The sequence below is a fragment of the Aedes albopictus genome, chromosome 2 (genome assembly GCF_035046485.1).
Source record: "Aedes albopictus strain Foshan chromosome 2, AalbF5, whole genome shotgun sequence".
Lineage (NCBI taxonomy): Eukaryota > Metazoa > Arthropoda > Insecta > Diptera > Culicidae > Aedes > Aedes albopictus.
The window spans coordinates 511,509,919-511,526,505 of NC_085137.1; the positions used below are offsets into that span (position 1 = coordinate 511,509,919).

General features: G+C 38.1%; 2 protein-coding genes across 3 annotated transcripts in view; one reads left to right on the forward strand and one right to left on the reverse strand.

Annotated features, from left to right (window-relative positions):
• Positions 1-16,587, forward strand: part of LOC134288741 (uncharacterized) — a 531,602-nt gene that overhangs the window by 141,419 nt on the left and 373,596 nt on the right. The window lies entirely within an intron of this gene.
• The window catches only part of LOC109404752 (autophagy-related protein 13 homolog), a 154,949-nt gene that overhangs the window by 11,433 nt on the left and 126,929 nt on the right, over positions 1-16,587 (reverse strand). For both annotated transcript variants that reach the window (XM_019677681.4, XM_019677682.4), the window contains exon 3: positions 14,785-14,980. In XM_019677681.4, the coding sequence (XP_019533226.2) occupies positions 14,785-14,980 (196 nt within the window). The remainder of the gene's footprint in view (positions 1-14,784; positions 14,981-16,587) is intronic.

Here is a 16,587-nt window from a genome sequence, read left to right on the forward strand (position 1 = left end):
TTTTTTGAAGTTGATAAATCATTTTTCTTCGTGCGCATTCTTATGCAATAGATGCTAAATAGACTTTAAAAGGATACATGTATAAAAAAAACTAAACATTTTTGACATCTTGCCAGGTAAAGTTGGCAAAAACCTTAGGGTGTCCATATTGCCCCGCCTACCCCTATATGGAAGAATTTCCGCTGGAATCACATGAATAAATTATGCTAGAAATTTCTGGAGGAAAACTTGATGAAAATCCGGGATAAATTTCACCAAGAATTTCAAATGGAATTCATGGACTAACTCTTGAAGGAATTACAGGAGCTGTTCGTGAAGAAATACTTGATGGAATGTTAGAATATGTAAAGAATTACTTGGAAAGAATCCTTGAAAAGTTTTCTTGAGGATTTTTTGGGGAATTCAAAAAAAAATCCCTAGAAGATTTTTTTTTAAGAAATCCCAGGAAGAAGTTCTGAAAGAATCCACGGAAGGCTTCCAAAATAAACCTTAAGAAAAATTTTGGATGGAATCAATGGCAGATTTTCCAACGAAATTCCTGAATAAATTCCAAATTTATGATTTTCTGGAGTAGTTAATAAGGAAATTCATGGGAGGTTTTCTACCGGAATTCTACCTCAAATATATGAAGCAATCCCTAGTGAGCATGGAATAATTTCGGAAGGTATCGATGGAAGTTTTTGTGATCGATGTGATAGTTTTTTTTACAAAGGAATTGATTGATTAATTTAGCTATATTATAGAGACTTTCAGCCCTTGGCTGGTTCGTCTCGCTTACAAAGGAATCTATAAATGACTTTCATAAGGAAACTTTGGTAGAATTTCTAAAGAATTCCATAGAAGACTGGAAGAATTTTCATAATGAATTCTTGGGTTTTCTAACGGAACCTATGCAGTATTTTCCAGAAGGAATCCATGGAGGAATTACTGACATAATCTATTGAAGGGTTTCTAGGCACCTAATCCATAAAGATATTTTTGCAGGAATCACTATACGAATTCCAAAGAAAATTTTGGAACTCTGAAGAAATTATGGATGATTATTCAATAAAATCCTTGGAAAAATATCGGGAAGAATACTTTGACTAATTTCTGAATAAACTTCTAGATAACTTCCTGAAAGCCTACTGGAGGAATTTCTAAAGGAATTTAGAAACTTCTTCGAGATATTTCAAGAAAAATCTTCAGAATTATGATTTGAAATTTGTTTTAAAGAATCCGTGAAGGAGTTTCTGAAAGAATTTCTAGATAAATTTCTGATATATTTTTTGAAAGATTTTTTGAAGAAAAAATGAATTTATGGAATTTATGAAAGAATTCCTAGAATATTAAATTTGTTTTGGGGAAATGAAAATAAAAAAAAATCTCACTGGTAGTTTTTTTTTTGATAAAAACAGCTTGAAAGATTTCTGCTAGATTTGCTAGTTTAAAAGTTTAGGCCCAAAAAAATTGGATGAACTTAAAGAGCATTCGGAATTTTCAGAAAGAAACATTCACAAGACTTTCGAAAGCTTATTGATTTTGTTTTGCTCATTAAAAACTAAAATAGCTTCTCAAAACAAAAAAGCACATTCTTAAAATCGTCTAAAAAATCTATTTTTTTGAAAATACGGAAGGACACATGAAACACATGATTAATCTTAGATACTGTAAATAATTAAATCTAAGTGATAACATTCAAGAAAACAACAACATCATCCTGTTACCTTATAGCCTTAGGCCTTTTCGGCGCCCCTCTGAAGCTGGCGCCCTTGGCGGGGGTCAACCTGGCCAACCGCACACTACGGCTCTGAATATCATACCTACAGAAATTCAGACAAAAGCTATTGCTTGAGATAAAATTTCACAATTAATATTCAGTTATTTTCGCCAAAATCCTGCATGAATTTATGCAGAAATTGTCATGGAGGTCATACAGGAGCATATTTCGAAGCCCGCATCGACAATCATTGTAACGTTAATTCTGCCAAGAATTTCTTCAAGAGTTCTGGCAAATATTTTCTTAAATTTCTATTTTACTTAATAAAAATCCTCTTTTTTTATTTCCGAGAATGCCATTACAAGTTTATTCAGATTTCTCACACAATATTTGTTCCGGTAATAGTTCAAAAACAATAACCACTTTACTGTAGAATGACCAGAAACTTAAATGGGAAAGAATGCTTTCTAGTATAGTCGCATGAATCTTGTGCAAAAAGACAACACTTTCACTGAATAGATGAATCAGTTTCGAAATCTCTGTGATAAAGGCACCTACAAATCAAAATCAGTCAATCTACTTTAACAATTGATACATTTGCTAACACAGCTACTAAACATGTTGTTGTCTCCAGTCACACAATGCTTCATTTGCACTTTTTATCACTCCAAATCTTATTTTTCTCGTTGAATAGATTATCATTTGCAACATTCAACACAAAACATTGAACATAGTGACTTTTCAACAGAAAAAGTGACTTTAGTTGAAACATCTTGAAAATAGTGACCTTTTAGTGACTGATCCGAAAATAGTGACCAAGTCACTAAATAGGATGTAACATCCTGCAAAATAGTTAAAAACCTCAACTATTTTTTTTTACTAAAACCTCTATAGAAAACCTTGGTGGAATCCACATAAAAACTGTTTATGAAATCTAGAAAAAATATTTGTTGAAAAAAGGGGTCCGTATATTCACCTCATTCTACTTATATTCACTCCTCTTTTCTGAAGCAAGTCGAGAAATAGGGTCTTGTACCATTTGGGCAGGTGTACCTATTTTGGGCACTTGCCGCAATAACTAAGTCGATTTCAAACCGATTGATTTGAAATTTTGTATAGAGTTAGGCACGTACAGTACCTATCTAACTCTGTACAAAAATTCAAATCAATCGGTTTGAAATTGACTTAGCTATTGCAGCAAGTGCCTAAAATAGGCACACCTGCCCAAGTGGTACAATACCCTATGTAGAAATCGGGTTGTCCTGAATGAACTACGCAACCCCATCGCCAGTGCGATGCGATGCACCTCTCTTTTTGCGTTGTTTGAAAATGAAGCCTGAAGAATCGACGGAATAAAGTCTATGGTTTTATTCCTTTGTCGAATCGTATATCTGTAACTTTTGATGAAGTGAACAGAACTCAATTCAGTATGACCATGCTGAGGATCACGGGTTTGAATCCCGGTCGGTCCAGGAACTGTTCGTTAAGAAATTCCCTTGACTTCCTTGGGCATTGAGTATCATCGTGCCTGCCACACGATATACACATACAAAATGGTCATTGGCAGAGGAAGCTCTCAGGTAATAACTGAAGAAGCTGAGAAGCAGGCTTTGACAGAACTCAATCACATGATACAAATGAAAATTGACGCACTCCCATAGCAACTGTCAAAACTTCAGGCAAATTGGGCCACTAGGAACCGAGTACCAATATCGATGAACCTAGTTATATTGTTCATACAAATCATTCAAATTTCTATAGGTTCATAGGTCAAACCCTTTAAATTTTGAAATGTCTTAAATATAAAGATTTTATTTGATTCACAACGTGTTTTATAGTAATCCTTCAGCATAGCTCAATTATTGTTTGTGGAGATATTTAAAGGTGACAGCTGACAGTTTCTAACTGATCCAATTATTTCCAAAGAAGTAAAATAACAATCAACAAAAACAACTCTATCGTTTTCCACAACTATTCAGTTATTACTTCATCCCCAAAAATCAATGGGCCCCTTCAATTGCCATTGAAGATCGCATGTTGTTAGTGGTGCCATATATTTTGACACTGTTGTTGTTATTGTCCTTTTCCCACCCGGGTTGTCCGCCGGCGACGCAGATTAATGTATGCGATATGGCGTGACAGCGAACCGCCTCGAGCCGGTTTTCCCGGAGAGAAGTGTGTAATAAACAGGAATTCTTCCCTCTTTCCTCCCCTCCCATGTTGCCCTTGCGCCCCCGCCCCTTTCTTCCAATATGCGCACCACTGCACGAAAACAGCAGCGGCAGCTAGTAAACAGCATCATCCAGTTAGAAGCGGTTTGCGCCCTGTGCTGCCTGCGAGAAGCGCACAACGCAATTTTCCCCAACCATCAGGTCTCCTGCTTGACCTTGAACGTGAAATTTCGGAGAACCAGACTGATTGCCGGTGTGCGGCGTGCCGTACGTCCCGGTAAAAAGTTCTCTCCCCCGCATCCGCCAGCCCCCCTCCTTCCTATTCATCACGTGTTTGTTTGCGTGTTTTTCTTCTTCGGTGCGCGATTCTTATCAAAAGTTAGATGATCTAAGCAACCAGACCCGAATGTGTGAGATCTGCTTTGCACTCGATTTCTCATTATTATCAGCGCAGGAGGAGAAGGCGTTCGAGATTAGCACCCCTTTATCGCAGCAAGCCGTGGGGTCGTGTGTAGTCAATTATAACAAGAGCCTGCTCCGATGGTGGAGAAAAAACACACGCGAAGGCGCCATGACCGATATCAGTCATGTCGCCTGGCGGCAGACGTTGCAATTATCATCCCCTAGTCGTTCGTCACGATATGGCGTCAATATAATGATGCATGAAATGGCAAATGTCGTTATCTGTTGGGTTGGGGGGTTTTTGGGTGCACATTCAAATGACGGTGTGATATGGATTTTTTGTAACGAATGATCACGGGATCGAGCAGCTCTTAAAATTGTGCTGAGTTAGCATAGTGCTGTTAATTATCATGAGTTTCACGTGCTTTTGAGTATTGATTTTTTACTAATATCACGAGAAACGTCATCGCCGAACATGTTTTTCGGTGATCCTTTTTGATATGCAGTTTGGAACATTTTGATATTCTATAAGACTGGTTCTTATCAAGGCACTATTAGTAGTATGCCGTTGCACTTTAAACACGTCTGGTAAGGATTACAAAAAATATTAAACTCTCAAACTAGCAAACAAAATACAATTCAAAATGTGAAAATTGCTATGAAACATGACAACTAGCCCACGATAAGTGTCTTCAAGTTCCAAGATTCTTGTCACAAATTCGTAAAGTAGATCATACATAAATCTGTCTAAATGGTTTTAATAAACGAATTTAGGATTTATCGAGGTGGAAGACAGCTATTGCTCTTCAGAGAGATCCTGAGCAAATTTGGAGAAGTTTACCATAAATTGCTTTGCTCTCCGAGTTATAGCAACCGGGTAGAACTGACATTCAGTAAAGAGTAGATACATATATCTATCAACATTCACCCAGAACTTTATTTTTTTATAAACACTTCTTATGAGAAGAGTTTATTAGGAGAAACTGTTTCTTAGTTATATCCCAAAAAATTCCAATTCGAGAATGCGGACAAAGTATTCTCAACTTTCTTTCATACCTACACTTTAATCATAAAAAAACGTCTAGCTTCTAGTAGCTTCTACTTTTCCAGGGATTCTCCTAATAATTCCCGAGAGTCCAACATATGTTACACGAAGAAAAATTATTTGAATCCTTGACGGATTCCGCTATGAGGTCGAGTATGAGTTCTGCAAAAGTTTATTTAGGAAATCTATCAGAAATTGCGTTAGTATCTTCGCTTAAAATTCTATTTGTATTTTTGAACCAAATCTATTTCCTGGACTTCTGTTATATACTTCCCAAGTGGTCAAACAGAAACACTTCAAGAGTGTCACTAAATAAGAAAACAATCACAATTCATCCAGAAACATTAATAAAGGCATGTGATCCACAAATTCTTCAAAAGTGCTGTCTTTTTATCTCCTTTGGAACAACGGAATGCTGACTTCAATTAAAAATCCCTCAACAATCTTGTGTAATTGTCCAGAATCAATTTACCAATTCGATAACAAATTGTGTCTGGTCTGGTCTATATTTATACACAGCAATTTTTTGAAAGAATCCGGAAAAATGATGAGATCGACTGTTTTCTTGTCATTTTTAATGCTTGCCGTGCATCGGAGATACATTACAAGCATTAAAGCGGCCAGGCCTACTGTACAGCGTTATTGGGCATTACGAAAGGCTGAAATAACATAAGGCTTAAATAGTGGTTTGACTAGTTTTCAAACGCATTTGCTAAGCCATTTTGGGGGAACATGCTTCAGTTACGATGTTCTGAATCAGAATGTTTTACGACTGGTCATAATGTTATGGATTATTGAATGCCTTACTTTACATTACTAAGACAGTATATTTCAAAAGAATAGCATATATTTCAAAGAAGGGAAAATCTCTGATGATATTCTTAGTAGCCGTAATGACAACAATCTTCAAAACAACATGACTCGAAAGAATAGCTCATGTCTAAAGAAGGAAAAATTAACGATATGAATATTATCAGTTCCTTTTTGTGTTTGTTGGTATGCACCATTAGAGCCTCTTTGTCATCTTTCATTCAACTTTTAATTCTTCTTGGCTTATTTGAAACAAAATGAATGATACTAACTGCATAGACATTGAACCACACATATTTGTTGAAATTTACATACTAAAACTTAACGTAAAGTTGCCTCATTTTTTGAAGTGTGGTGAAATGTGTTAACTTTACATAACAATTTTATATACAAAAATCGTTAAATACGTTAAGTTAAAGACATCAAACGTAAATTTAGGTAATTATCTTTGAAATGAGCCAAAAAGAATTAAAATTGAACTATAGATGACGAAGACATCACCAAATCACTTTTCCATGTTTTACGAAAGTGACCCCAAACTTTTGGCTGATACATCATATTGAGGGGTGACCCCAAACTTTTGGTCGATGTCATGAAGAGTTAATTTACCTAATAACTTTTTTTCTTGATTTTTTAGCTAAGTTCTGTAAAAAGCAGTTGAAAGCTAATAGAAAATGTGTTATATTACCGCTGTCATTTTTCAATTTGGTCGACCCAATTTCCAGCGACACTGCCGTAAGTTTTTATTCATTTTTTATAAAATTTGACAACTTTGCAAAATTTTTTGAAAAGGTTTATTTTAAATCATGTTCAAAGTTTCTTTGACTTATTATCTTTTGAATGAGACCTAGGGTTTTGAAATCGGACGCAAATTGGCATAGATATGGGCCTAAAAACATACATGTTTTTGAGGGGGTGACCCCAAACTTTTGATCGGGAGTGTATATACCTTCTGCTCTTTGAATTTGGTAAACCTTTTTAGGTTTAATGAAGCAGTTTATATTATAGAACAGCTTTAACAACACAACCAACTTATAAACAGTTTGTAGATATCTAGAAGTCCTACGAATAAAACCGATTTGCTTGCTTTTTTGACAAGCAACAATGTCTTTGTAAACGATCTGTTGTACGTATTGAATCTTGGTTTTAAAACATCTTTCATGCATGTCACAAATTACCTCAAGAGGGAAATGTTTCCCAAAATTTAGCATAAAATCTTCAAAAAAAATCTAGATAAATTTACAAAAACTCTTACATGGGTCCAATTAAAAGTATTTTAGGAATATACTATGAATAATTGAAGAAATTCAGCCAGAAAGTTGCTGTAGTTTTGCATGCATTCCTTTTAGAAATTCTTCGAGAGGTTTCTGCCGAAGTTTCAGTTGCTCTGTAAATAACTCCGCAAGGTTTTTTGTAAGAAATATTTTGAAAATATCGACAGAAATTTATCCAGCTATTCTGCTCAAACTTCCTCTAAGAGACACACTACAAGATGCATAATACCGTCAGATAATTCTCAAAGACCGAGGTACTACAAACAATTGCATAAATATATTACCAAAGAGTTGCGCCAATGTCGGGGTCAACAACTTAATGACCATTTTGCTTTGAAGAAATATGGTGAACTGCCATAACACCAAGATGATTATGTTTTGGTTTTATAGGCCACTTGGCTTAAAAATGTTACTTGATTTCCCGTTAATCTCAACTGGCAGATGCACGGATTTTATCAAGAATGTCGTCTTCAGGATTACAGGGACTTTCTTGAACAATCCCAGGGATCTTTGAAAAAAAAAAATCCTTGGTTTTTTTCTACGAAATTTGCCACAAATTTCTACACTGCTCCTGTGAGAAATTCTTTTCGGGGATTTGCAAAAACGAAACCGGAAATATCGTAAGTAATATCTACAAGATTGATAAAAACACACTTGATGAATGTGTAACAAATATAAGACCATAATATACTGATTAGATGTTCAGCAAGACCATACTCAGCGCAGTTGGTTTCGAATACCAGTAACGCCAGAAACAAACAGTACATTAGAAGAGCATAAAACGTTTTTGCTGTTGCAAAAACCTGAAAACCCTCAAGCTTTTATTATACCAGAAAACGTGTCTTGCACCTCTCAGAGCTAAGCTCCTCACGTTCGTTTAAAGTCCCATAAATAACACTTTTGCCATTAAATTCTGTATCATATTTTCACCCCTACACAATCTCCTCGTGCAACTCCGCGGGTGTTTGGGTCTGGCTCTGGATCTGGCCCGGTTCTTCTATGAGTTACGTCCAGACTCCGACACACGTTCATCCCAGGCAATTCCTCCGACTCCGACTGCGACCGGTCTCCTCGTCAGTAGGAGAAAAATCGAAACTCTTTTATTGCGGTGCATATTTATTCTGCTTATCCTCCACCCAGTCAGTCAGTCAGTCAGTGCTAGGAGGACGTTATGCTATAACCCAGATGCTGTCCGTCGCCATCTCAGGCTAAAGTGAAAATGAAAGACTTCTTTTCTTGCGTTGGAAAAGCGTGGGTTTTGTTGGATTTTTTCTTCTTATTTCGTCTTGGGCTTTGTCATTACATTGTGGGCGCAAAAATATCCCGCCTGTTGGATGATTGATGGAAAACGGTATGGAAATTCTGAGCTATTTGTAATCGTAATTGAATCGGCTTTGTGTCGAAGAAATTTCGATGAGTTACCGAGAATGTCTCGTTCCAGTATCGTCACTATAATAGGCAATACAAAACATTAGCAGGATCAATCACACTTTAATAGAAATTCTTACATATTAACCTTTTTTCGGCCACATTTATTGTACTAATAATTCTTCAAGAAACTCACTTGAAGTACATTAAAAATGACCGAAACGTCGGATGAAAACTTAAGAATTAGTTTTTAAGTTATTCCTCCGAAGATTGAAAACCATAACTTCCAAACATAACATCAACTGTCGACACGTAGGACAATATTAAGTAGAACAAGACTGTAAAGCTGTAAATAGAACAATACTTTTATCACAGTTTTACCAGCATAACATTAAATGTAACATTGAAAGAATAATTCATTGAAAGTTAAAATGTTGAAACTCATTCGACCAAAATTAGGTCCCTAAACCAACCTATATTTATAACTTCAATGAAACATACGATTGACTGAGCCAAGGACAAGCAGAGTTCAGCCAACTCATATAATTGCAGGAATTTTTCACTGTTTTGCAAACAATAAAGATTGCACATACAATCAACAAACATCCCGCTGTTTATTTCCGAAAGCTTTTTACTATTTAGAACCTAGCAACAGAGCACACCAGCTTTGTCACTACGGTTCACCTTTTTGCTTGATGGTGTAAAACACTAGCTAATCAGAGCTAAACTAGTTGGAACTGCAACTTTTGCAACTGATAGTGGTGGCATGAAAGCGTGATGTCAGCGTAAACCTTAGTCATAGGTGCGCTAGCGCTACCGTACATCACATCATAGTTATCAGTAACCGATGACTTCAAGCATAGCAGGCCTTGCACGGTTGTCTGATAGAGGAGGCCATGTCTAGGCAACAAAATTAAGCAGTTTCTAATAATTCATGCGTCCATGCGTCACATTCATAGAGAGACTCACTGAGGCGCGGCAATACATGTTGGTAATTATCTCCACCCGAAGACTGTGGAAATTGGTTGCGAAAGTCTTCTGTGGTAACTAACTACCTGTACGACGACGACCTAGCCGCGCAGTGACAAGAAGTGATTAGAATTGAGTGTTACTACTGCACTTGTAGGGTCGGCTACTGCTGGCTATTACATGATGTGGTGACACATGGTTTCCCTTTAAGTGCGAGAAGGCCATCGTAGTGTTGCGGCTGCAGCCAGATAGATGGCGCCGTTGTTGAGCAAGTCAAGTGAAAAGGAGGCCGGCTTATTATGAGATTATGCAATGCGTAGCTGGTTGTTCTTTGAAAGGATGTTACGATATACCAATCAAGGTTTGTTAATCTGTCAAGGCCTTACAGGGATTATCACAAAAATCCTTCCCTCTGTTACAGTCTTACTGAAATTTTTATAAAAATGAAGACTAGAACTATAACTTCATAATCATGTTATGAAAACAAACTACCGAAAATACTATTCACTTCAGCATTAGTCAGCTATAGAACAAAAATGTATACCATCGATTGTTGCCATAACAATAGCTTACTTTGACAAACAGCTTGTTTGTAGCTCTGTCGACACAGCATACTGCGATGAGTAATCTCAGATGCAAGTGAACTAGCCAGCGTCATCCAAGCTCTATAAACCGAGCAAGTGCGTGTACGCTGCACACAGTCAATATTTATGCGGAGGACAAAGTACGGTAGCCATCATCATCTGAAGGATTTTCTACGCATTTCTGTGCAATAAGCTCGAAATGACAGCATGTGTGCTCTTTTTATCACCATCCAGTACCACCGTATTAAATGCATTGTTTTGAAGAACTGCAGTAAAAAGTCCTTCTTTTATCTTATCGGAATGCACATTCTGTTGAAAGTTGAGAGTGGGAATTTCCAGTTTCTGAGAAGCTTCCAGAACGAGTCGATAACTGAAGGAGGGTTCGTCCGGTCCGGTTTGGGTCAGATAATGAAATTTATTGTCTCTTTATTGTTATTCATCCATTAAGTCACATCCTTTTGAAGATTATCGCAGTCCATGGGTATTTTGTACCCACGTGAATCATTACTTAATCGAACTTTAACAAAGAAACGCAATTGCTCTTATCATGTGCGAGTTCCTCGTGGTGCGATGAGCCGGCTCCTCCTAATCGTAAACTTTCTCTCAGCTATTTTGAGAACACAAATCGGCGTTCATCAGCAATTCAAGCGGAAGTTTCTGAACGCTTCGGTTTATTTATTTACTTCGCGTGTGTTATTTGTTAGTGATGTTAGAAAATGCTAACGAATGTAGTACGTCTGAGCGAATTTATTCAATTTCCGCCTATTAGAATTTTAGAATTTGAAATTTCAATTTTCAAAAATTCAATTTTTCAAAAATTCTTGTAAAAGATATTGAAATGACATACAACAATGACAAAAATAGAAACATATGTCATGAAACTGTAATAAAATCGTGTTCTACTCTATTTCATTATAAGAAACTTGAGCGAACTGCAGTGGCAGCATAATTTCGCCTCCTACATAAACGCCATAGAACGAACGAATAAACATGGACCTGTGACAGCAACTCCCGAAGGCGGCGAACGCCCGCGCAGTTCAGTTTAGTTGTTGCCGCTTATTGTAAGATAGGCGAGTGTTGCTTGTTTGCAGCAGCACACACCAAGCAAAAAGGCAGTTGAAAAGGCAGTAGATATTGGTTGGAGCTCTTATAATCAGATTTTCAGCCCACGCTCGCATAGCGGCACCGGAAGAAGTGAATAGACGTTGCAGTCGCCTGGAGGATATGCACATAAATGATGAAATGTGCACTTCGAAGAGGCGGATTGCTGTTACATTGATAGGTATATGATTCTTTGTTGTATTTATACTGACTTCTTGGATACATTTTTAAGAATCCCTACGTAAACTGCTTCTGCAGAGTTTGCATTTTTCTGGAGTTCGTGGATCACGCTTAGACAAATACAGAAGTTTTCCCAGGAATTCTCTTAGATCAATTTCCAAAAAAAAATAGTTCTAATACTTTCAGGGAGCTAAACTTTGTCAGGCTTCAATCAAGATTTTCATAATCTTTTTGAACATTCTCAATGAGTTCCTACCGGAACAGAATCAAGAGATTTATCTATTCTATTTAGTTTATCAGCATGTAATTGAAAGTTCACACAAGTTTCGAAATGCTCACAAAAAAATTTGTAACGGATATACTCCGTATCCACTTAAGGTGATACGGGACGACGTGTTAATTTTGCTATCTTCCGTCTCTATCATCATCATTACACTCGAAACTTTGACGATGCAAATCTCTAGTTCCTTTGGAATGATTTAACTGAAAACTTAGTCGATTGTTCATCACATGTAAGCATACAAACGATCAATTTTTCAGCCCATTCCATGCAGTAGAACTCGAGATTCGCATCTTCAAAGTTTGAATGCAATGATTGATGATTCTGATGATGCCCCGTAAAGCCTTAAAAGGTATCATAGAAACAATAAGTTACTTGGAACGGATTTCGCATGTTTTGTGAATCAGGTGTACATAGGGGAAATTGTGTATTTCCGGCAGTTTTGTTCTCTACGTCAAGAAGGGTTTTTTTTAAAGCTGTTGAACTTAGAGTTGGTCTCAGATCCTTCCCAATCAAGCTGAATTATATGACCAAGTTTCAGGAAATTTGGTCAACAAAAACCCCTCATGACGAAGAGAACAAACCTGCCGATAATACCCATCGTCATCAAGATCGTCACCCTATTTCCGAAGAACCTTTGGGAGAAATTGTGAAAAACGCGTGAGAAGTTCTTTCGGAATAATAGCACCGTACGTACTCCAGGTTCCTGGAGTTCATTGTTACACTCTCGTTTGGGTTTAATTTATAGAAAAATACCCTGGATTCTTCCTGTTTTTGCCAATAAAAACTCCCTGATTGATTGCAAAATTCCCTGAGAATTCTAGTATTTTTGTAGGTGGAATGAACTTCCTTAATAATTCCAGGGTTACCAGCATAGACACACTGATGACGATGAACCTGGGCGTTTTAGTGGAATACCTGTAAGTTTTTCTTTTACTTAGAACGAAAGGTATGCATTTCGACTTCAACTGTAAGGCCATCTTCAGTGGCCATCGACTAGTCAAATCAAGTGCAAGATACTGAAGACTACTACACAGTTGCGATCGAAATAAGTATCTGTCATAGGATGCAAATACTCAGTTGGAATCCTAAAAGGAACTATGTATAACTCGATTTTCATTTTAGGAATAGGCACACTGTTGAACATATGTTTTAGTATGATTCCAGTGTTTCTGCAATTCAACTTAATGAGCTGGTAGGAACCAGTTTTTCAACTACATAAATCTAGGTTCAAAAACAGGCAAGTAAAACTCCATGAGGGGATTTGTGGTCGCATTTATGACATTGTCTGTATAAAAACCCCTGTCATCATGAACAATAAAGTTTATATCACACAAAGTGGTAATGATGGTATAGCAGTCATTGCTCAGATAGAAACAACGGGCTGTGTATTGAGCTGACTTTTAGGCGATTTTTCGTTTGATGGTTCGCACGTTGTTTATTCTTGAATAAATATGATTCGTGCAATATCTGCCTTAGAAAACACTTCTTATTTTTAGGTTTGTAGGCAGTTTGTATCTACGAGTACATCTTCGTGTGAGTTCCGTAAACACTGGATAAGAACTCAATTTTTGCAGTTCAACTCAGCTAATTCAATTTTCACCAAGCAATCTCATTCACTTTTCTCACTTCTGTTAGCCGATTCAACAAACATCAGCTTCTCGTTACATTCTGCCAGTTCACTATCACAGCTCAGACGTGTTCAACACTTTACGGAGCCGGTTTTTCCTCACTAACAGTCCATAGTCATGCACGTTTTAAACAGAAAATTCTGTCATTGCCGCAGCGGCATTTTTTCATCTTCACTGCTCTGCAGCAGCCTAGGGGAAAACCCCGTGCATATCCGCAGCGCTAATGACCAACAGTTTTGCACAGTCCAGTCCAACACACAACGGCCCATCCAAACATTCATAAAATTTAATTCAATCTGGCCATTAACCGTCATCATCGTCCGCGCTCTGCTCTTCTTTTGTCCCCATGTCTGGCACACGGCTGTATTTTTAAATAATCACATTCCACATCCACATTGGGTTGGCCTTCTCCGCCAAAAAAACGGACGAACGAACGCACGGTTGTGTGTGCACACGACTTTGAAACCAGTCCTCCGAAAAGAAAAGAAAAAAACGGCGGACGTGTATTTCGGCACACGGTAAATTTTCGACACTCTGGCATGGCACGCGCACTTACACACATTTAGCACTCGCAAAGCGCCACGCCACAGGGACGCACTCCGCGCCGAGGAAGGACGGATTCGCAAGTTTCAACTGCAACGTTGGTTGGGGGAGAGGGTGGAATTTTCGAGGAAAAATGGTTAACTTTGTTCCCGCATATCCGGTTCGTGGGGTACTTTTTCTGTTCACTTGAGTTTATGAATATATTTGGCTTTGCTCACAGTTAAATATAGGCGGCAAGTCTCGTCGTTATCGCCTGGGATCAACCAAAATATATAGGTACACTCATCGACGCGTACGTGATTCATTGCTTCGAACTAAAGAAAAATGGATTCTTATAGGAAACCCGTCGTTGCACAATTTTTACCGTCTCCGAAGAACCAGACCTCCATCTGGCATTCTTATTTTTAGACGACACTTCATATTTTACGATTGCTCATTAAAAGCTGCTGCATTTTGTTTCACTTGCGAGTAAGACGCTACTGGGGAACCGCCTTTTTTCGAATTCAAATCCGAACACCACTTTTCTCAACTTTCATACACTGAGTACCGGTTCAGAACGTTCTCCATTTATCCACTTCACAGTCTGCTTATCACGAGTTCCAGTTCTTGCCAACTCACTACAGTTCGTCTCGCTGCATTACATCCTCCAGTTCAGCCCGCAGTTGGCGCCAACTTCCTCTCGTCGCGGTATTTCAACCTAGCTAGATGCTTCCAGAGAGATACTTACTTTTTCTTGTTGAAGTTATACCGGATGTGCTTGGGGCTGATATCCTTGAGGAAGTGATCACTCTTCAGCATAATTGTGTTATCCCGTCCGGTTTGCGTGGGCGAGATAGTCATCTTGGTACGGTAGGCTACTGCCATGGCTAGCGTTCCAATTTGGGTGCACAACTGTCCGACGCGTATCTGCTTGTGACCATCGCCTGTTGCGAAATGAAACCGAGAAAGAGAAAAGTAACGCTTAGTATTGGGTTTTAGCGCTCAAGCATTCGAGAGGGCGACGTGTACTTTGAGCTGACACCATCACCATCTCAATCTACAACGACAACTACACAGCACACTACCCTACGGCAATCCAGCGGGGACTAATACAAATTCACGGTGTCGCCATGGTATTAGAACAAATTCTCTCTCAGCTCAACTCAATATGACTCAAATACAGTCGCTCTGCTCTTGGTCGTGGACATCGCGCCCGCACTGCGAGAGTATGGGATACCCCAACAACACCCCCCATGCAGCCCCATAAAACCAAACACCCTTCTGTAGGTCGCGGACGCCCCCATCGACTCTTGTTGCAACGTATGCAATTTTGCTGCTGCCACCAAACACAGCTACACACCGGTCGCGGTCGTTCGTCGCGGTGATGACGCTGAGCACTGGTGTGTAGTAGGTATAATAGAAGGAATTCGATGATGGCGCCCGTACCCCGCGATAGTATGGGACAAAAATATAAATAATCATTACGCTAAATAAACGCATTTTAAACGGTTGGTTGGTCGAACGTTTGTTGGGTGTGAGCCAGTTCAGTGTGTGAGGCGTAAGCTTCGGTCTCGACTCTCGACTGTTCGGTTAAGGGGGGTTTTAGTGTGTCACCAACCAACCACACAATACTTGCTGATTTCAATATACGATGCGATGGTATATTGCTAATGGTGCGCGATGGGAGTCAAATCTTGGGGCTCGTCGCCTAATGGTGGTATGGTAGATTATAAAATATGTCGTGGGATAACCATGCACTGTGGACTGTGGAGGAAAGTTGCAAACAGATCAATTGAATTGCTGAATAGGAGGAATGCATTTATCTGAGGGTGGTATGCAGTTTGAAATTATATTGCTTTGTTTGTGAAACTGATAAACTTGATATTTTAAGGTATAGATACAAAAAGCAATGATTGAACATGGCACTGTTTTATGATGAGTGACAACTTTATGAGGTTCAAAGAATTGAAAGCAATTATCAAAAAAAATGATAATTTAAAGTCTTCAGGCGCCTCCACACCCTCACACAAGGAACAAACTTATAGGGCCACATGATTGTTTTCTTTGATATCCATAGTTTGGTCTAACTGTTCAAAATTTGTTCTAATTGTTCAAAGTTAAAAATTGGTAAGAATGTGTTGTTTTCTCATATTATTAGAAATTTATTTAAATACCACAAAAATATTTAAGCTCCTCTCTTCGACAGTTTTATTTTTTCGCGTCTGTCTGATTTTTTTCACGTCCGTCTGTCTTTCATTTAGCTGGTTCCTATTTTAGCACAATTATTTGAAAAAAAAAATGGGATTTAAAATAATGAAAAATGAAATGCTGTGCAAATATTGAGATTTCATGTGCTGATTCTGGTTTCTCAACAGAAGAAGTATCTGACTTAAGTTGCATATTTTTCGCAAAAGGACTCGACCGGTCAACAGGAAGAGCTGCTGTTGCCCTTAGTGGGTTCAATGGATGTCAAGGAATCAAGAAAAATCCTTACAATTTTTAGTTAACGCAAAAAATGAATCTAACTAGGGGGAAATAACTTTCTTCGGAT